Here is a 20047-nt window from a genome sequence, read left to right as displayed (position 1 = left end):
TTTCCTGAGGTATCTGGGGCAACAGGAGAGCTGGTCTTCACGTCAGTATTGAAGGCTTAAAAATATAGGTGGGCCTGTTTTTAGACCAGGGACTGGCAGTCACTCAAACACTGAGCTGTCCACCTACAAGCACGGGCAGCATGGAAATTAGGCCCTGGATGATTCAGGGGCCTTAAAACTGGACAGGGGTCATCACATGAATTATTTATTGAGTCAGAGCTGCTAATGAGATGTTGTTAGGGGGTTAAATCTTTAAAGGGGCACCACAGCCACACAGTGCATAGGCCTACTATATCAGAATTACAAGCAGTCACTTGCATTTGGTGCAGAGGACAAATCTATAGCCTTGTTGTCAGAAAATCATCCAGAGCAGAATCATTTGATAGCAGGCAGTCCAGACACATCATAGAGAAAGGAATGTCTCTCACATGCTGCACCACCAGGGGTCCATGGGCATAATATGTTCAAAGTAAATCACATCTAATAAAAAAAATAGAGTATTATAGAAAGTATGGTTTGGGTAAAATATGGCATGGTTGCAATTTGGTCAGGTTTTTGGCACCAAAACTACATACTTTGGGTAAAAATAAGACATTTTTTCGCAAACAATGTTACAAATGTAACTTAAATGCATTACGTTATGAAAGTAACTTACTTAAAAGAGACCCACATAGACTTTTGTTTTCTCACAGACTTGAACACTGACTTCCACCCAACATGGACTTTATCCCTCGTGGTACTTTGTCACACGACTGCCTTCTTCAACCTCTCATACATATGAGTACTCATCACTCCATGGAGAGGCATAACACATTATCCTCTAGTGGACTGACCGGTGTATTACACACTGTGGCGTGTAGCGGTAACTAACTGCCTCAGTATTTTTTCTAGATGAATACTTCTTCCACCACTAAAGCTGAAATTCAATCCAATGTGACTCAATGTAGAGTCTAATTATGATTAAATTCATTTCAAGTCCTTTTAATTCAGGTGTTTTCATTATTTTGTCCACCTTGCCCCATGTACAATATAGAGTCTACAGTATTACAGCTGTCCATGGGTGATAAACAACATCCACAAGAAATACGCAATTCTGTTCCAATAAAATACAGCTCTTTGTGAGCACATGAATGTGTGTGTGTGTGTGTGTGTGTGTGTGTGTGTGTGTGTGTGTGTGTGTGTGTGTGTGTGTGTGTGTGTGTGTGTGTGTGTGTGTGTGTGTGCATCGGCACGAACATGTATTTGTTTGCCATTGTGTGTATTCTAGAATGGGAGACAGATGGTGGAGTGCTGGTGGAGAACAGATTATTGGCTTCAGGTCAAAGGGAGGCCAGGGAGACTCATTACCAACATGTTGGTCTCCGTGCACCACTCCATCATCGGCCCTGAATCATCCATTACCCATGCTCCACTGCAGCGCTGCGTGTGGACGGGACGGTGCTGTCTGCTTCCCATATCTGAGCTCACAGAGTGACCTCAGTGTGTCCGGTTTGAGCTGTACCAGAACACAAGCTGTTGTTCAGCCTCAAACGACAGGTACCGCTGGCGCAGCTGTCCTCTCTCAAATGAGATTTCAAGGCCACTGGGATGATAAGAACTATGTGCGCCGCCGTCATTCAGGATGGAAATAGATCAGTGTCTGAATTGTATAAAATTATAAACTATTCAAGCTCCAGTGTTTATGAAACAAAAATGTGAATAGACTCACATTTTGCTTAATTCTGTTCTTTCAAGGTAGTTTGATGGCGTATTTTAGGGGTCTCCAACCCGTAGCTTGCGGGCAACTCCCAGTTCTGAATAAATTGCAGAAGGTTCAAACAATATGCAGTGTTTCCCACACATAGATTTCTTTCGCCGGGGCCGATTGATCCTTTTTTTTTTTTTATCTCTACATTTTTTAACTTGTCTGAGAGAACGATGCTATCAACGCGATTGATTAACAAGTGGACAAACTCCCTTCGCTCTCCCTCACCTGAGTGAGTGCAGCAGATGTTGAGCTGAGTGAGACACACAGAGATCAGAGGACAGAAACTGCGACCTGCAATGTGCCTTCAAAACTAAGCAGAGACTCTCACACTGAGCTGGAGAGAAATAGGTGCTCATAAATTAGGTAAATAACACAAATACAATATCGTCATCTGGACCGCAACAGCGTGGTCCGAACTATAAGCAAGAGTCTGTCACTGAGTGAGTTAGAGATCAGAGTTACATCACAGGTAAGCTGAACGCTGAGACTTTTCCAATTACAAGCCCTCCAGTTTCAAACAGGGTCCAGCCACATGCTCAGTTTTGACCTGGATGTGTTTCTTTCAGAAAGAGGCAGGAAGTCCCAATTGAAGGGGAAACACTGGATTTTCCTGTTAAATCTGATATTAGATTGCTATATTTGACACTTTTCAAATCATTTTGGCCACATGCGAGTTGCATGCACTGCAGTGGGCATTTTATGGAACATCTGTGTAATTGTAGATATAGAAAATAACACCCCATGAACATGCACACAGAAAGAAGCATGCACATGCTGTTGAATAATTTAAGCTGTTGACATACTAAATGTGTGTTGCGAATCAATTTGTTATTATTCACATGAAAGAAGTTTATTCAAATGGTTTGGGTGGAGCTCAGCTATGTTAATAAATGGTACTAAACATGAGTAGATCTCGGACACTTTCATTTTGTTAAAGTAGCTCTCAGGAGAAAAAAGGTTGGAGAGCCTTTGGTGTAGTTGCTCGTTCTCAGTCTGACTCGCACCACAGTCGAAGGAGCCCATTGTTAAACTGTCATCAATGAGGGAAAAGAACAGTGACCCCATTACATAATACACACCTATAGCAGCCACGTAACTGCCCTGCACACACACACACACACACACACACACACACACACACACACACACACACACACACACACACACACACACACACACACACACACACACACACACACACACACACACACACAGATGGAATGGGAGTTGGTAATGTAGGTAGGAAAAGAAGAATTTACTGAAACTGTTGAATGTACATATTAGAGCGGTGTAATCCCGTAAACCCGTACTTTAAAATAACATGACTGGAACACGGTGTTACTTTATACTGCGTATTTAGATGATATGATACCAGAAAATACAGAGAGATGGATATTAGTTACGGACAGATTACAAGGCGATACAGGAATGTGAGGTTTCTCAGGTGGATATTCATTGTTCTTGTTATATTGGGAATCTTCAAACATCTAACTGCTCTAAAAAGACAGGTTTTTTTTAACTTTGACTTTTGATGACATTTATTTCTCTACATATGCATTCAATGTGTTATCATGCTAAAAGTGTGTAATACACCTATCAGTCCACTAGAGGGTACCATGTCCGATTTACATTTTGCTTCGCCAAAGTGTGAAAAGTAAGGTACCCTAATTGTAGTCGCCAAAATCGACGTGTTCAGAAAAGATCTTGGTTACAGTTAAATGTGTCGGTTATTTGGTTACAATTCAGCACCAAAACTACTTGGTTAGGATTAGGAATCATGATTTGTGTTGAAACAACTCATTTCACAGATCAGTTGGATCTGGATATGTGATGTATTTTCACAAAGGACAGTCTGGAGTCATGCCAGTCTGTCTGTCAGTAATGAGAACCTCTGGTTTTAACACCTGTAGGACCAAACAACACCCACTGCACTGCTGTGAGGTTTCATGTGCGTAGGCGTGTGATCTGTTGTGATTATAACCTCGCAGTCATACCAGACAGTAAGACAATTTTAATGCTTTCCTCCCTCCTGGGTCTGTGTGGACACTGAACTATGCAGTCTTTAACCCGCGACACATTTGAGCTTTGGCAGCTTACATCACAACATGTGCAAAGTGTCCAGACAGTCTCACCTTCTCTCTCTGGCTCCAATAAACGTCAGCACAGGCACACATTCAGGTTCACTGTTAGTCAGAGCACTGAGGCCTATTGTTAAAATGTCCCCTTATACGCTGAGGTGGAGGTTGTGCTCGAGGGTGTTAAACCGCTGAGCGCTCCACTCTGTTCTCGCCACTGGTTGCTTCATGTCTGCATGACATTGTGCATCAACGAGCCAGACAGGCTGCCATGTAAACGCAGGTTACGCAACACTTCACACCTGTAAATGCAAGTCTGGCGAGCCCGATGATTGTTCTGCGAGGGTGTTACTCAAATTTACTCTTATATGCCTGCTGGAAAATGATGCAGTTGCTGACTCCATGTGACATAATTGACACATCATTTCATTTGCTACCAAGCCCCCTTTTCTTCTCGTCTAAATCAATAATCAAACCGCAGAGTCTGCAGTGTAAACAGCTCTGACGGTGAGCATTTCATTTTCCGAGTCTGTCCCGATTCGGCACTTGCAATGTTTCTCTCATCTGTTTTGTTTTCCTTCTGTGGTGCCAAAACTCCCCATGAGTTCTCCTCTCTTTTTCCTGTTGCATAATATTACGTAATTCATATTCAAACAAATGCAGCAGTAAACTGTCCCTTGAGGATTGAAGACCGGAAATCCCATGCCGACAACAATTTTTGCAGATATTTTCAGAAGGTATTTGAAAATAACTATGTCGACTTTTTTTCTTCACTTTCTCCCTCTGAATATGTTGTTTGTTATTCATGCAGTCGTCATTTTTATTAACAGAAGAAACTGGGATATTTTTTTTTAAGAGTTTAACAAATTTTAACAAAATGAAAAAGGGCAAATTGTCAATTTCTAATTTTGGCTTTTGTACGGATTAAACGATGATATGTGTTATTTGGTCAGCTTTAGAGGTCCAAATAAGCTAAGATGAACATCTTGCGGTTGTATTTTCATACTTTCGACAGCCTTGACAGGATCAATCCTCTCATCCCATCACTCCCGGCAAGAGAGCGATTAAACATATTTCCATAGACTCAAAACTCAAGAATTCCATCTTGCAGCCAAAGTCATACTGATTTCCAGCTAATAGACTCGTGCATGGTTTAAGATGTGTCCCTCACTGTCAAATTTAAGCACCACATCACTTCTTATAAGGCAAAAGAGTCCTATTGAAAAGGCGAAGGCTTTCTGTTTCCCTTTGTATCATGTCTTTATGCTAAGCTAAGCTAAGAAACTGCTGGCTGGAGGCTTATTTTAAACAGGTGGCCCAAAACCTGCTGTATGTCCAGACTGCATGTGAAACACTGGAGGGCTTTTAACTTCATAGAGGAAGTTGCAGCATTTGCAGGAAACAAGAGGCAGTTAGGTTGTTATTATCCGATTGAATATTTGATGGTAGCATCAATGCAGCAATCAGAAGACGTGTTCAGTAGGTCAGACACCACTTACTCACGAATAAAAAACGTATCGTACTCACAGAATTGGCACGTGTATGCTAAAGACATTTGACTGAAGGGGCTCTGTAGCGGTACTTTGACCAGCCGCCGACAGAGGAAACACAGGCCCAATGGGAACAGGTGAGCGTCAAGTTGTGCCCAATGGGTAATGTGGCGACCAGTGCCTTATCCAAACCGGAAACCAAATTGTTCTACATATGTCCTTTCCTAGGGTGGCGAAGGCGAGACTGCTCTACACCCTCCTGTGATTGGCTTACCCGCAAACTCTTTACTCTAACCTTAAAAACAATAATGCTGCATGGTCCAAGTCAGGTAGGGACTTTTAATATAAATAGCACCAAGCCAAAAACAAGAAAGAGTTAGGAACCACTTCTTTAATAAATATAAATTGATTAAATTGAATGTATATATACCTGCTTAAACCCAGCTGAATGGTACAGAGTCACCACAAACTCATCCTGTGCAGCTAAAAATGATTTTAAAGTCACGTAAATTCATTTTAAATGGCAGCAAACATCTAACGTCATCATCCTTATTTTGAAGAAACGTATGTAAGATGATGCACAGTGCACAATCTATATAAAATGTGCTTTAAGGTTTGTGTTTTTACTCATGGTTTCAAAAATTAGTAGAAATATGTATACACATACCACCAGGAAGTGTGGAGTAAAGCTAATTATGGAGAAATAAATGGGAAAATTGACATTTAGGGGTTAACACGTAAAAAAAAATATTATCGGGAACTGTATTTTCAAAACCGAACCGCTTTAAAATACTGTTAGAGCCATCATCATTACAGAATGCACATCTTAGCTTAGATGTGCATGTTGAGCATTTCAGTAGACTAACATGCATCCTATAGAGCTACTTCAACATACAAAACGATGGCCTGTTGAAGAGGATATGTGCTCCTTGCCATCCTCTCCTCTCTTCGGGGCCAACAGAGGAGCTGGCGCTGACTTTTTACTGGATGCCTGAGTCGGTATGTTACATAAGAAAAACACACCTCAGTGGTCAAAACATTGTGGAATACTGGTGACTTTCTGTGCCCTGTAAAACGGACAAGTTTACTAGGCAGCAAACACAGATGTGCACTTCAAGCTCCTTTTAAAGGCGGGGGTGACCTTTGCTTGTTATTTGTATGAAATATTTTGAAGCATTTCACGGAGCGCATTAGGGAAAGGAGCCGCTACGAGTACATAACAGAAACGTATGGCCTTTAGTCCCTTGGAGACCAGAATAATGTGTTTTGCACATGTACAGCGGGGTACATTTGTGTTTGCCTCGGGTCATGATATATTTACAACCTCCTGTCTCTGTTCAACACAGAACCAGATCAAGTCCCAGATGTATCACATGAAGACAGTTGGAACACAGGTGGGCCCCACACTGCTAAAGGCAAGAGGGGCTCATGTAAAAAGGTATATTTTCCACTATAATGTGTCGTTTTAAACATTGTCCAATACTTTAATTTCTCAAGCTTCAGTCGTATTTTTCTATTTAATGCTAATTCGCAATTATTATCAACACACTAAAGGAAGACAGGCATCACCATGCCGAAGCACCTTCACATAACTACTAGCAAGGCGATAGATTCGTAGACTTTGCTGGTTAGGTTAGGTTAGGTTAGATAGTTACTTTATTAATCCCCAAGGGGAAATTTTTTATTGGCACATAGAGTTTGTAGAAAATATGGGGTTTGGTAGGGATGAACGAGCAGCCAACCACACCTCCATTCCTAGCCAGACTGCCTCCTGTGCCAGACATCCTGCCCCAGCTGTGGTGGAGGCAGAAGGAGTCTCAGGATGCCCTCAGGAGGTCCTCTGAAGGACCAGCTTGGCTTGCTGCTGTTGCCCAATTGCTTAATCTCTAAACACTTCCCGCTTGAACCCGAATTTCACCCCACAACTCAGGCCATAAAAGTGAGTTTATGGTTAATCACAGTGGTTTAATAGTAAAGAAAGTAAACATCACTGCACCTGACAGCCTGCTAGACACATAAAGAGATGCTGTCCAGTCAAAACAACCTGCAGAGACATACCGTAGACACAATGAAAGAATTCCTCACAGGAACATCTGATAGTGTAGTTTTCCACTGATGCTGTGTGATTTTCAACATTGCTGTTTGCCAGCAAAAAGAAGAAACACGTGGACCTTTTGCACAAACACTCCACACCCCCTGGCTACTTCATCCCCAGCCACGCTCCTCGTCCCCTCCCTCTCCCTGACACTGAACTGTATAAATATCCTTCACAGAGCATTGCTGGGATTCAGACACTGACCTGCACTGACCAGGGATACTCAGGTAGGAAGCAAAGCGTGCTCTATCTTTTTAATAGGAGAAGAGGAGGGTAAACATCTCTGCAAACTTCCACAAAAAGAAGAAGGTTAATTGATTCTTCAAAATGTGGCTCCAAGCGTCTGTCCTCTGTCTGTCCTGGTTAACCCTGTCCAACCCAACCAAGGCCCAAGACCAAGCCTCCCTCCGGCACTCCAACGACCCCACCGGACGCTGCCAGTACACCTTCACCGTGTCCAGTCCAGAGGAGTCCAGCTGCCCCAGAAGCAGCATCGAACCAGAGATAGATGGGGTGCTGGCCCGGCTCACCCTGCTGGAAGTGTTGGTCAGCCGGCTGGTAGCAGGGGCGGATGGAGGCACCCGGACTGAAGACGGTCTCCAGGAAGCTTACTCCCATGTGACAGGGGAAAAAACCCAGCTGCAGCAGGACAGGGAGCGTCTGAACGGGCAGGTGGAGGAGCTGCAGAGGAGGCTGGCCGAGCTGAGCCAGGAGGCAGAGAGCCTCAGGCAGACGCCCTGCCAGCAGACACCCACCTCAGGGGGCGCTCAGCGAAAAAACAGACCAGCCAGCGGTATGTAAATCATCACAAATGAAAACCGGAACGCTAATTAGTTAGAATCCCAAAAGAGCACCTTCTTTCTTGACAATTAAAATGTGGTATTCAACAAGTAATAGGAAAACAGATTTTCCTGGAAAATTTGCCTCTGATAGCTTTTTCTGTTTTGTTGGGATAAATGTCTTTGTGGTTGACTCAGGCTATGAAAAGTCCTCCGAGGCAGCAGGTCAGGTTGCAGTTTGCTGTCCTACGTTGAGTCAGGGGATAGGAATTTACAACACAGACACCTCTTTTATGGCTTTGTCACTCACGCTCGTCTGTTTACGTGAGCGTGATCATTTTCAGGGCTACAGCGGGAACCTGCTGCACACAGAGGCACACAAATGAGGCGCTGAGAGTTTGTTGATAACTGAGTGTGTTTACAGAAATTGTTAATTTCTGCAAAAATTCCTGCCGAGTTTGTTGTTTTGAACACAAATTTCTCCAATATTCTGTCTCCGCCAGATGATTTTGGGAATGGTGCCTATCAGGAGATGAAGGCAGAGGTGACGGAGGTCCCAGCATCCCACCTCATTCCTGAAGGAAATCACAACCTCACAGGTAGCAAGTGTTACTGATGTAATTGCTCAAATCAACCTTTAAAAGCCTTTTAAATATGTAGCAAGTAAGAAGTTGAACCCCTCTTCTGTTCTCCAGGCTGTGGAGAGTTGCTGTCAGTGGGAGATCCCGTGTTGCACAGGAAGGCTGACGGTATCACCGGGAAGTATGGAGTGTGGCTGCAGGATCCCAAGCCTCAGAGCCCTCATTACGGCAACAAGACCGTGTGGCGTATCGATGCAGTGGGTAAAGATGTGCGTCAGCTCTTCGCATATGAAGACATGGATCAGTTCACCAAAGGCTTCCCCATGAAGGTCCTGGTCCTGCCGGAGCCTGTCGAGAGCACCGGGGCCACTCTGTACCAAGGCTCCCTCTACTACCAGCGCAGACGCAGTCGCACCCTGATCCGTTACAACCTGGCTTCTGAGAGCGTGGCGTCGCGCCTTGACCTGCCTCACGCCGGCTTCCACGGTCAGCACCCTTACTCCTGGGGCGGCTACACCGACATCGACCTGGCGGTGGACGAACAGGGTCTGTGGGCCATCTACAGCACGAGCAAAGCCAGGGGCGTGATCGTGATCTCCCAGCTGGACCCCAAGAGCCTGGAGGTGAAGAGGAGCTGGGAGACCAACATCAGGAAGAACACAGTGGCCAACGCCTTCATGGTGTGCGGACGCTTGTACACGGTGGCGAGCTACACGGCGCCCAACACCACCGTCAACTATGTGTTCGACACGGCCACCGGCGTGGGACGAGCTGTCTCTGTGCCCTTCAAGAACAAATACCGCTACAACAGCATGATGGACTACAACCACGCCCAGAGGAAGCTGTACTCCTGGGACAACTTCCACATGGTCACCTATGACATCAGACTGGGCCGGGCCAGCAGCTAGAGAGCACGCAGAGAAGTACTGCTGTTTATGGGACTGTGCTGATGCAAGAGGAAGTGAACGAAATGACACAGAGTCATTTCAGATTACTGCCACGCTTTGGTATCAATGTGTTTTTGAATTATAAACTCTATTTTTTTCTATTAGTATTGTAAATAAGATGTGTTCTGACAACATAGAAATATTCATAAAGCAGATGATGACCAGTAACCATTGCAAACACTAGTTATGATATAATAATGATCATGATAACGGTGGAATATTTTTGGAACCTGTTAATAAAAGTTCCTGTTATTTAAGTTCTCAATAAAAATTTTGAAAATAACATACATTGGCTTGTTTGTTTCATTTGGTTTGCATTTAGAAAAATACTTTTAGACACACGTACTTGACATGTAATAAACAGCTATTTTTACACTCCCAGACAATTACATTACATTACATTTCATTTAGCTGACGCTTTTATCCAAAGTGACTTACAATAAGTGCATTTCAACCATGAGGGTACAAAACCCAGAACAACAGGAATCAAGAAAATACAATTTTCTTCAAGAAAGCCAAACTACAAAGTGCTATCAGTAAGCGTCATTTTAAGTGCTACTAAAGTTCTACTGTTCAAGGTAAAGTCTGAAGATGTGTGTTTTTAGTTTGTGGCGGAAGATGTACAGAGTTTCTGCTGTCCCGATGTCATTGGGAGCTCATTCCACCATTTAGGAGCCAGGACAGCAAACAGTTGTGATTTTGTTGAGTGTTTAGCTCGCAGCGAGGGAGCAACAAGCCGATTGGCAGATGCAGAGCGGAGTGAACGGGCTGGGGTGTAAGGTTGGACCATGTCCTGGATGTAAACTGGACCCAAATGTTTTGAAACGGATGCGGGCAGCTACTGGTAACCAGTGAAGGGAGCGGAGGAGCAGAGTAGTGTGAGTGAAAATATAGATAATAGATAATGATGATACAAGGTGAGAATGAAAAGTTCGGATAGAGTACGAAGATATTCTGGAGTTAACTTTATTTAGGTAACAAAAACGTTTCTCTGCATCTTATATGATGCTTTTACCTTCTTAATTTAGCCTCATACATTTTGCCAATTCTAAAAAGAAGAAAGCCAACAGATGTTATAGATACTACATTCAAGAATCTACATCAACCAAATAATGAATGGGCAGATAGTTAGGTGATGGTGTTCATAGCACAGATGAGACTATTTTTTTTATTTCACAAATGTGGTCTAAGCGGGGCACCAAATGTAGCATATAGCATCTGTGGATCTCACAGTGTCTGCTGAATATATTGAAGAAATACTGTGTGAGCTGCAGAACTGGTGGCCGGTTATGTCCTGTTATATTCTGTACTAAATCCCACTGACCTTTGACCCTGTACACAGATATGTGTGAGACACTGCGTCCAACTACCCAAAAACAGGATCACAAAACGAGTCAGCTTAGACAATTGATGTCATCACCAACTTTACATTACAATTCACATTAAATAGGAATCGAACCACTTTTACAGAAAATGATGTCATAAAATTAGGACTTCTACGTAGTGGAAAGTTTCAGGGTTCTTTCAAACAAGTGGTCTATGACAATACAAACCGGAGATAAAGAGCTGTGTTGGTCTATATTTCTCAAAAGGAGTAAATCCTACAACAACCAGAATGCTTCTTTGCAATCTGTTTCTTCTGAGGCTGCCTCCCAGGACACAGCTAATGGAAAGGCTTGACCCTGGCTTCTGTGGAGGTAGGATTGCATGTCTGGATTCTGTAAAAGACTACTGATTGAGGTTTTAGTGCAGGCCACGTGAGTGGAAGTAAGATACACTTGAAATATTTGTACTGTACTTCCTGTTTAAAAACAATAGTAGTCCTGTTGTAAATAGTGTAATTGCCCTTCAAACTCAGATATGTTCCTCTATCTATATGTACTCCAGTAGGTGGTGACAGTCCAGGTCTCTATTATGGTGAACTTTGCCCAATTTGTTTTAAACTTGTGTTTTGACTGATAATTCTTACCAATATTAGATTTAATATACAATGCACTAGGCACAAAACCTCTATCACCACACACACATATATATATATATATATGACTCGGTGGCCTTCTAAGATATAATTTTTTAAACGTTCTACGAGTAAGCCCTACTGAAATAGCTAGCTGTTGTTGCACAGAAAATATTCTTGAGATATATTTTTCAGGAGCTGCAAAACATCCCTTCCTGAAAGTTAGTTGCCTTGTTGATTCTTCTTCGAGTTATTACAGTTTGTAGTGGTGTTAGAGATCCTTTGATAAATATCTGTTTCTGATCAGTTAGAACATTAATAGAACTGTCAGAACGCTTCAAAAGTTTCTTGTACTTTACTAAAGACTGTAGACTTAGACTCAATGTGGATGAGGTCTATGCTGACTGACACACCGCCAGAAAGAGAAATTGTATCCCAAACATATCTATCACTTTCATACGGAGTGAACTATAGTAGACAAACTGGACACCCACTCACAAGAGCTGATTGGATCCTGACATGACCAAGTATATGCTTACCATCGAAAATGAGGAGGCTCAGGTTGTTAAATCTATGTAAACTGCAAGCTGAACACTTTGTGGAGTTTGTATTTCTTCTATTTCTTATTAGTTGCTGGATTAATGAGGAACTCTGATTGAAGACCACTCACACATACACACCTACATGTCACCTCAATCACATTATGACGGATGGATGGATTTAAGAACTGATGCAGATGCACCTGAAGCCTTTAGCCACATCCATCGTCCAGGTCCCAACTCTACACCCCATACTGTAGGAACATCTTCAACTAGCCCCATGCTGTCTCTTGCAACCATTTTATTATTATGCACTGCCCCCTGGAGACAACTAGCTGCATCTGTTTTTATTCACCACCTCCAGCTCTTTTGACTACAGTTTATTGTGCTCCGGTTTTGTACCAGCACAACCAAGTCTTATCTGCTCTCCTGGCCTCTTTAACATATTAACTCCACATTCACTCATATGTTTGCATGTAGTTTGATTTGAAAGTTGCATTGGTATGTTGAAAAGGAGGCGGTGGCAGCACAGTTTATCGACACTGAAAGATGAGATGGGATGTATTACAGTATAATGACAGTCAAGAGGCTCAACAGCAGCTGATGGAAACTTGGGTAAGTGTGAGCTGACGTGACCCCGACAGTGTTCGCACAAATATGGGCCCACTGTGTGGTACTGTGAGAGCTCAGAGTGAAACCACCTGAAAAATCTCAAGATATTCTCACTTAACCAGTCTCACCTTTAGACACTATGGTTTCACGCTCAGACAGGAACTCAATTAGTAAGACCCAAAACTACATCTGTAAGTGACACTCAGCTTTAATTGGCTTTTTAATTAAAAAAAGAAAAAAAAGAGAAAATTAAATACAGCTTTGGTTTCAGTCTTGTGACATTAAGTCCATGCATCATCAATACCATTGTGCAAACACGCTGCATGAGCATCTTAAAGGAAGTAACATCCCAACCCAATGCTTACAAGGTTTTCACTTCATCCTTTAAAAAAAACAAAAACATATACACATAAAACTGAGATAAACATGAGGATAATGAAATAATCCAATAATAGATAAAGTCCACTTTTTATATTATCAGGGAATTTCTGAATCACACACACACACACTCATGCTACACAATTTCCCCACACATAGGCTGACACACACACACACACACCTGCACCTGACCTAATATTTCCAGTCTACCATCCAGATTCCACTGTAAGCCCGGTTGAGTCTCTCACTCAGTCCTATGAGCAGGAGGTCCTGCAGGCAGTCCCAAGTCACCCACAACCGCTCCACCAGGCTATAATGGCAGTAGCCCATAGCCAGACCAAAGCCCACATCTGCCACATAGTGTCTGGCGAGCAGCAGGCGGGACAGGCTCACCAGGACGGCCCAGCCCACCACCAGCACCCGCATGGAGGCTGTGTCCACCAGCTGGGCGAGGAAGAAGCGGGCGCACATGGCCGCCCTCGAAGCATGGCCCGAGGGAAAGGAATAGCGCTCTACGAAGAAGGCGGAGAGGATGTCGGAGCGGTTCTGGGCTGGCCTTCGACGTCTGACCAGAGTATTCACAACTCTGACCAGCAGCACATCCAGAATCAGAGCTGGAAGATGGAAAAAGAGAAATATAACATTAGTATCACGTTGCTTTACAGGCTGAAGTATTCTATTAGAAAAGTAGCTGTCACACTGATTGCACTAGATTCAGGGTCTAGTCATTAATTGAGAAGTTTTCAAAGCATCTGATTTTCTACAACTCTTTATCACTTTTTATTAAATAGACACTCATGTAAAGGGTGTGAAAGTAGTAACTAATACTTTCAATAAAGGAGCAGTGCGGAGGATTTAGTGGTGAGTGTCGTCCTTCAAAAAACTACGTCAAGGGTCAAGCTTAATACGACGTGCGCTTACGTTTTAAAGTTAGGCGACCTTAAGTGGTCGTATAGATATTGACAATCTGGTGTCCCGGAGAAGTGACAGTTCAGATGACAACAATATATAATGAGTTTGGATTAGGGGGGTGGTTTGATACAAAAGCAGGCTTGGCTGAAGGAGAACGCTGTTTACCTCCTGTTTCCAATCACAACTTGGGATAGTCATTTAAAACAGCGTTTACTGTTGTCTTGACGAAAGATGTTGCAAAACTTCATCACAGTTCAAGTCCTCATTTCTTTCCCTGACATCCCTAACTAAGAGGTTAGTCTTAGGTGCTTACACCTAACCAGGGGCGCTAATTTAGGAAACACTCCTGTGGGTCGTATTTGAGAAAGAAACAAATGTAGATCATGGGCTTGATGATTTGTTGATTTAGCTGCATCTCATGGTGAGGTAGCAGATTTCAAACGCCTGAACTGCCTCACCCTCCCCTTACAAGCATGTAAAATGATCTATGGTGGCTGCGAAACTCACAAAAAACACAAAAGTCCCTCTCTTGGTGTTTGGTTTCTACCTTCTGGGCTAAAGTAGAAACATGGTGGATCAACATGGCGGGCTTCATGGAAGAGGAGCTGCTCCGTATGTAGATATGAAGCTATCGAAAACACAACAGTTCTCAGTTTCAGGGGATCACCATATTCCATTTCTGCCGATAGACCCCTCTACATCCTCTACACTCAATCTTTAAAGGTCAATAAAGCTCTTATCAATCGTTCATCAGGTACAGGCCAATTATAAGCAGATGCTTGTATTAAAACCTTTTTGTTTGGTGTTTGTCATTTCTATCTGGTGATAAATGTTAATGTCCATGACTTTTTCAAAGTGTACCATTACATCCAAGTCATTGATATAATTGTTTTAAACAACAATCCATCTCACTGACGGATTAAAGAGCTAAATGAATAAAGGAAGTTCTGTGCTAGAAAATGCAGCTGACAGCTAATGGTTTATATGTTTTGCATTAGCAAATAAATATTGACCACGTATAGCACCATTATTAACATTTTAAAGGGTGTCTTATTGGAAAGTGGTATCCACCACTAATGACAGGCTTTACATATGTTGCAGTTGAACTCTTGAGACCTGTAAAATAATTTGTAATGAAATAAAACCAATGCCCCACTCAGTTTGTTGTCCTAGAATAAAGTTCTCTCATTAAATAACTTTAATGAAACACCTTGACCTGATTAGCTTCTGATTGGTCAACAGGATTAAGCAGAGTCATACTATCCCCAGTATTTACAAAACACATGTGCCAAGAATAGCTCTGGTATTTGACCACGGCACAATACAGCACAGCCCTTGATCTCAAAGCTGCCAGTCAACAAATACAACCTACACATGCAAACAAATAATGTCGTGTTGGTCAACGTCTATCAGCAGCAGCTCAAAAGAGAAAACTTTCCATTTCTGCCCTGTTGCTACATCTCAGTCAAGCAGCGCGCAAACACCTCCCTCCTGTTGCCACTGCATTATTATTTGACACTTGGGTGCACTGACGCGGCTTCGGCTTTATGTTCTGCTATTTCAATAGCCATTAACACTATTCCGCTTTAACTAGACCCCAACAGAGCCCCCTATGACTGCCAAAGTCTGCATTGGCACACGAGTGCGTAATAACGCATTGGCTTTGTGGTGACAAACATAAAGGTGTGTGAACAACGGACACTTAAATTATATCAGATTGGAAGCGTTGTAGCCTGTAATTCTAATTTCACATCAGACTGCTGTGCTCAGTAATGTTTAATGCCCAAAACTGGAGGGTAAAAACTGGAATGCACGTGCATGGCTCTGTAAAAGTTTAACAAATTGATACATGTGATAACAAAAAAATTGTTCGGATGGAAATCAGAAAACGGAATCGCTGGCTAGAGTGAATAAGAAAATAAAACCCGACAACCAACTGGAGTCACACCTGATAACGCAAATTGAAAACATTCACTCACCCAGGGCCAAATTCAGCATGATCTCCTTCTCTGCCACGCTCTCTCCACGGAGCAGGGAGTACACCGTGCTGATGAGCCACGGGATGGCATGCCCGGAGAACTCCACCAGCCGCACCAAGGGCCGTATGCTGCCCCAAGGAGACTCCTCCCAGGCGCACACTCCGAGCCTCTTGGACAGCCACAGGTCTATCGCCAGCAAAAACCGGAGCGTTATGGTGAATATCGGCTGGCTCAGGCTGACGGAAAAGTCTTCCGTTTGCGTTCCCGAGGACGAAAAGTAAGAACAGCTGGAGCCCCGGCGGCGGACATGGCACTCAGATGATGCGCGGCTTCCACGGCAACTATTCCGTCTGGACGTCGGTGAAGACATTTTCGCTTGACGGCGTGTCCTCAGTAATATCCACCCTTCTTTCTCGACCACCTGAACCCTGCTGCGCTCAGACGCAAACCATCCCGCAAACGGGAGACTGTACAGGGGTTAAAATGTTAAGTTTAGAACTGGACTGCTGTCACGTGACTCAAAATTATGCCTCTTAAACTGGTAATGAGTCTCAATACTCTGCTTTCTGCTAAAATTAGGAAACTCTGGAAGGAGACGACATTAATTAAGTAGTATTACTTATTGTAAACATGACGTACTTGTCTATGATGTTGAACTTGTTTGCCTCAACTCATTTTATTAATGACTGCATGACTTAATTACTTAAAAATAAATGACCGTGCTACTTCCAAACAAAATGTCAAAATTCTTGTTGGGAGACAAAACCGTGCGTAAAAGGCCATTTGGATAGCTTGTGACAACTGCGCCAAATACTCGCAGCGCAACCTGAACGCACCACATTTTGTGACCTCAATTGGACAACCTTCTGTATTTGAAAGTGAACGCTTTTGTGGGTTATTTAGATGCGCGTTTCCGCCTCCTCTGTGCTCTACGCTCTCCTTCACCAGAGGTGCCGCTGAACAGACGTCCACTTCCGCGGTGACAGGATGCCGGGACTGCTGCTCGGAGATGTGTTTCCCGATTTCGAGGCAGACAGCACCTCTGGACAAATCAAACTACACGAGTTTCTCGGTGATTCGTAAGTAGACTTAATATCGATTTATTTTTGGATGCCGAATCTCATTCACTTCACATAAAGACAAAAGAGGAGGGAGGTAGTTTGGAAGCGTGTGTACAGTTCCTGTTACCTTTTTACTTCTGCTTTTGAGCAACAGCATCTAAACCTTAATATCAAAATACTTAATATTAAAAATATCTTCATTTTAAAAACATCAGTAAAATGAACAAATTAGAGGTCAAACTCGATTATTTATTTTTTTAACCACATTAGTGCACACAATGACAATGCTGACCTCATGAAAAATGTTCCCCTTGTGAGTCTCATTTGAGAGACTCACAGGCCACATCCCGTCAGTTTGGGGTCATACTAAATATCTTCCACTGCAAACTAAAAACACACCTCTTCCGACTTCACCTTGAATAGCAGAACTTTAGTAGAGCTTAAAATGGCACTTACTGATAGCACGTTGTAGTTTGGCTTTCTTGAAGAAATTGTATTTTCTCGATTCTTATTGTTCTGGGTTTTGTACCCTCATGGTTGAAATGCACTTATTGTAAGTCGCTTTGGATAAAAGCATCAGCTAAATGAAATGTAATGTAATGTAATGCATCCAATTATGCAATCCAACAACAAGCAGCAACACACAGTGTCAACAACTGTGGCCTATTTCTGAGTCAGAATGAAACCTGTGTTATCTCTTGTAGAGCATCTCTCCATGACAGACCTGACACAGGCTCACGTTGAGTCTTTCTTTTTATTCCAGATGGGGAATCCTGTTCTCCCACCCCAGAGACTACACCCCCGTGTGCACCACCGAGCTGGGCCGAGCTGCCAAACTGAGCAGCGAGTTTAGTAAACGCAATGTCAAAATGATCGCCCTGTCCATCGACTGCGTGGAGGATCACCACGGCTGGACCAAGGTGCTCTCACTACAACATCACAGGTTTTTTTTTTTTTTGGTCAACACATCAGCGTGTGAAGTATGTGATAAAAAAAAAAAACAACAACATGCTGAGATGAGATAGTCAAATATTACATTACTCCTGGATTTGTATTTACCCTAAATCAGACAACTTTGTAAGACAAATCAAGCTGGTAAAAACAACGGTGCATGACAAACCGGGATGAATGGAGTTTCCTGTTTGAGCTGTTTAAGCTGTTTGGTGTCCAAACTAAATCGTTTGAGTAAATATTAAAACTTACTACAAAAAAAAAAAATCTTTTTTTTTTTTTAGGTTTCAGTTTCATTGTTCCTGACATAAGTATCGCTTTAGCTTTCCCAGCATGAGGATAGATATAAATATATTTAGTAATAGATCCAATGACATTTTATGTCCCATTTACGCAGAAATACAGACATTTTTACACAAACTTTCAATCACCACAGTAGTATGTACAGTACATCCATCTTGGTTTGAATAGCAAACTGAGGGCTCGTGGATTGGATTGCATAATCTCTTCTTCTATCTGACAAGGACATCCTGTCGTACAACGGCGAGGAGTCCGCCTGCAGCACACTGCCCTTTCCCATCATAGTGGACAGCAAACGGGAGCTGGCAGTCGCCTTGGGCATGCTGGACCCAGATGAGAAGGACAAAGATGGCATGCCACTCACTGCCCGCTGTGTGAGAGTCCCAAGCACACATAATCTAACTTGCCTATTTAATATTAAGAATTTATGTCATAGATTATAGCTCTCTCTCAGTTGCCATTTGTATCTCCATTTGTGTGCAGGTGTTTATTATTGGTCCCGACAAAAAGTTGAAACTGTCGCTGCTTTACCCAGCCACCACTGGACGCAATTTTGACGAGATCTTGCGAGTGGTGGACTCACTCCAGCTCACAGCAGGCAAACGAGTGGCCACACCTGCCGACTGGAAGGTATGTGGCACATTTCAAAGTGACCGCAGCTGGCACCAATTATTCCAGCAGCTGACTGCACAGATAACACAAACAAAACATTGACCTGCTGCCATGTCGAATAGCCAAATTTTCCGTCCTCTGTGTGTGTTTGTGTGTGTTTTCCACCAGCCTGGGGACTGTGTGATGGTCCCTCCCGCTATGTCAGAAGAAGAGGCCGCCTCTTTGTTCCCAGCTGGCATCTACACCAAAGACCTGCCCTCTGGCAAAAAGTACCTGCGCTACACACCCCAGCCATGAGCGCAGGCAGACAGCATGCTGATATTCAACGCTCACCTCTGTCACATGTGCTGTACCTTAACCCGGCGACTCTCAGTCCAAGTGTTCAGCTCCCTCAGTGCTGCTTGTTTTCCTCCCTTCCAGGTAGATAAATGCAGCTGGCAGACATCTCAGCTGTGAATCAGCACCAGACAAATTAGATGGAATGAACACCAGTGCCATATATGATTATTATAATTTAGACATTTTTACAGTAATACAAAGCAGCTCCAACAATAAAAGCTGCAATATTCAGCCTACTTTTCCAGGAAGACGATGGGAAAGTGGTTTAAAAGGATATCAAAAGGTTAATTATCTGCAGTGGTGCAGTAGCATGCTTCTACTTCCTAGTAATGATACTGTCTGGGTTTAAATATGTTGCATTATATTATCTATTGTTTCCTCATTTCCTCTTTTGCAGTACAAGAGTAGGAGGTTTATGGGGCTGTTAGAACAAAAGCCCGGTGCAGTGGGAGCAAATAAAACTGTTGCTTCATTAAACACAGCTACAGCAGCTAGTAAATAATGTTTACATAATTTTATACAGTTGTCCACTATAAAGTAACTGATTGTGATTACTGACTGTACAAGTTTTTCCAGGACATATCAACCAATTTCTCTGAATGATTTATGGATTTCTTATACTTGTACTCCACTGAATTAGAGACTAAAAATTTTTTTTAAGTGAATAATAAACTAACATTTGAACCTGCTTAG

General features: G+C 42.9%; 3 protein-coding genes across 4 annotated transcripts; 2 read left to right on the top strand and 1 right to left on the bottom strand.

Moving 5' to 3' along the window:
* The first annotated feature begins 7621 nt into the window (after nucleotides 1–7621).
* On the top strand, nucleotides 7622–9991 carry LOC138635674 (myocilin-like). The gene is made up of 3 exons (XM_069723269.1): nucleotides 7622–8200; nucleotides 8690–8785; nucleotides 8882–9991. The coding sequence occupies exons 1-3, from the start codon at nucleotides 7735–7737 to the stop codon at nucleotides 9673–9675; spliced, it is 1356 nt and encodes a 451-aa protein (XP_069579370.1). The 5' UTR covers nucleotides 7622–7734; the 3' UTR covers nucleotides 9676–9991.
* A 3027-nt stretch (nucleotides 9992–13018) lies between these two features.
* On the bottom strand, nucleotides 13019–16461 carry LOC138635672 (polyisoprenoid diphosphate/phosphate phosphohydrolase PLPP6-like). The gene is made up of 2 exons (XM_069723265.1): nucleotides 16092–16461; nucleotides 13019–13814 (listed from the first exon to the last, which is right to left on the bottom strand). The coding sequence occupies exons 1-2, from the start codon at nucleotides 16459–16461 to the stop codon at nucleotides 13393–13395; spliced, it is 792 nt and encodes a 263-aa protein (XP_069579366.1). The 3' UTR covers nucleotides 13019–13392.
* On the top strand, nucleotides 16404–20042 carry LOC138635673 (peroxiredoxin-6-like). 2 transcript variants are annotated; one of them, XM_069723268.1, is made up of 6 exons: nucleotides 16404–16484; nucleotides 17040–17170; nucleotides 17916–18072; nucleotides 18628–18777; nucleotides 18887–19033; nucleotides 19184–20042. In XM_069723268.1, the coding sequence occupies exons 2-6, from the start codon at nucleotides 17079–17081 to the stop codon at nucleotides 19310–19312; spliced, it is 675 nt and encodes a 224-aa protein (XP_069579369.1). In that variant the 5' UTR covers nucleotides 16404–16484; nucleotides 17040–17078; the 3' UTR covers nucleotides 19313–20042. The 2 variants fall into 2 exon arrangements, with proteins under 2 accessions (XP_069579369.1, XP_069579367.1); XM_069723266.1 differs by lacking the exon at nucleotides 16404–16484 and adding an exon at nucleotides 16589–16632.
* Nucleotides 20043–20047: the final 5 nt, after the last annotated feature.

This window comes from Brachyistius frenatus, unplaced genomic scaffold, assembly GCF_029030835.1.
Source record: "Brachyistius frenatus isolate BFR_SWC_R1_liver_20210118 unplaced genomic scaffold, ASM2903083v1 Contig_322, whole genome shotgun sequence".
Classification (NCBI taxonomy): Eukaryota; Metazoa; Chordata; class Actinopteri; family Embiotocidae; genus Brachyistius; species Brachyistius frenatus.
This window is presented reverse-complemented; position numbering and strand designations above follow the sequence as displayed.

What these genes read in the sequence shown, in the direction of transcription:
- LOC138635674 (XM_069723269.1), top strand. Translation starts at nt 7,735, where the DNA reads ATGTGGCTCCAAGCGTCTGTCCTCTGTCTGTCCTGGTTAACCCTGTCC. An exon ending in AAAAAACAGACCAGCCAGCG is followed by an intron (nt 8,201 to 8,689) that starts GTATGTAAATCA and finishes TGTCTCCGCCAG; the next exon opens with ATGATTTTGGGAATGGTGCC. An exon ending in AGGAAATCACAACCTCACAG is followed by an intron (nt 8,786 to 8,881) that starts GTAGCAAGTGTT and finishes TCTGTTCTCCAG; the next exon opens with GCTGTGGAGAGTTGCTGTCA.
- LOC138635672 (XM_069723265.1), bottom strand. Translation starts at nt 16,461, where the DNA reads ATGTCTTCACCGACGTCCAGACGGAATAGTTGCCGTGGAAGCCGCGCA. An exon ending in CATGCTGAATTTGGCCCTGG is followed by an intron (nt 13,815 to 16,091) that starts GTGAGTGAATGT and finishes TCCATCTTCCAG; the next exon opens with CTCTGATTCTGGATGTGCTG.
- LOC138635673 (XM_069723268.1), top strand. Translation starts at nt 17,079, where the DNA reads ATGCCGGGACTGCTGCTCGGAGATGTGTTTCCCGATTTCGAGGCAGAC. An exon ending in ATCACCACGGCTGGACCAAG is followed by an intron (nt 18,073 to 18,627) that starts GTGCTCTCACTA and finishes CTATCTGACAAG; the next exon opens with GACATCCTGTCGTACAACGG. An exon ending in TGCCACTCACTGCCCGCTGT is followed by an intron (nt 18,778 to 18,886) that starts GTGAGAGTCCCA and finishes ATTTGTGTGCAG; the next exon opens with GTGTTTATTATTGGTCCCGA.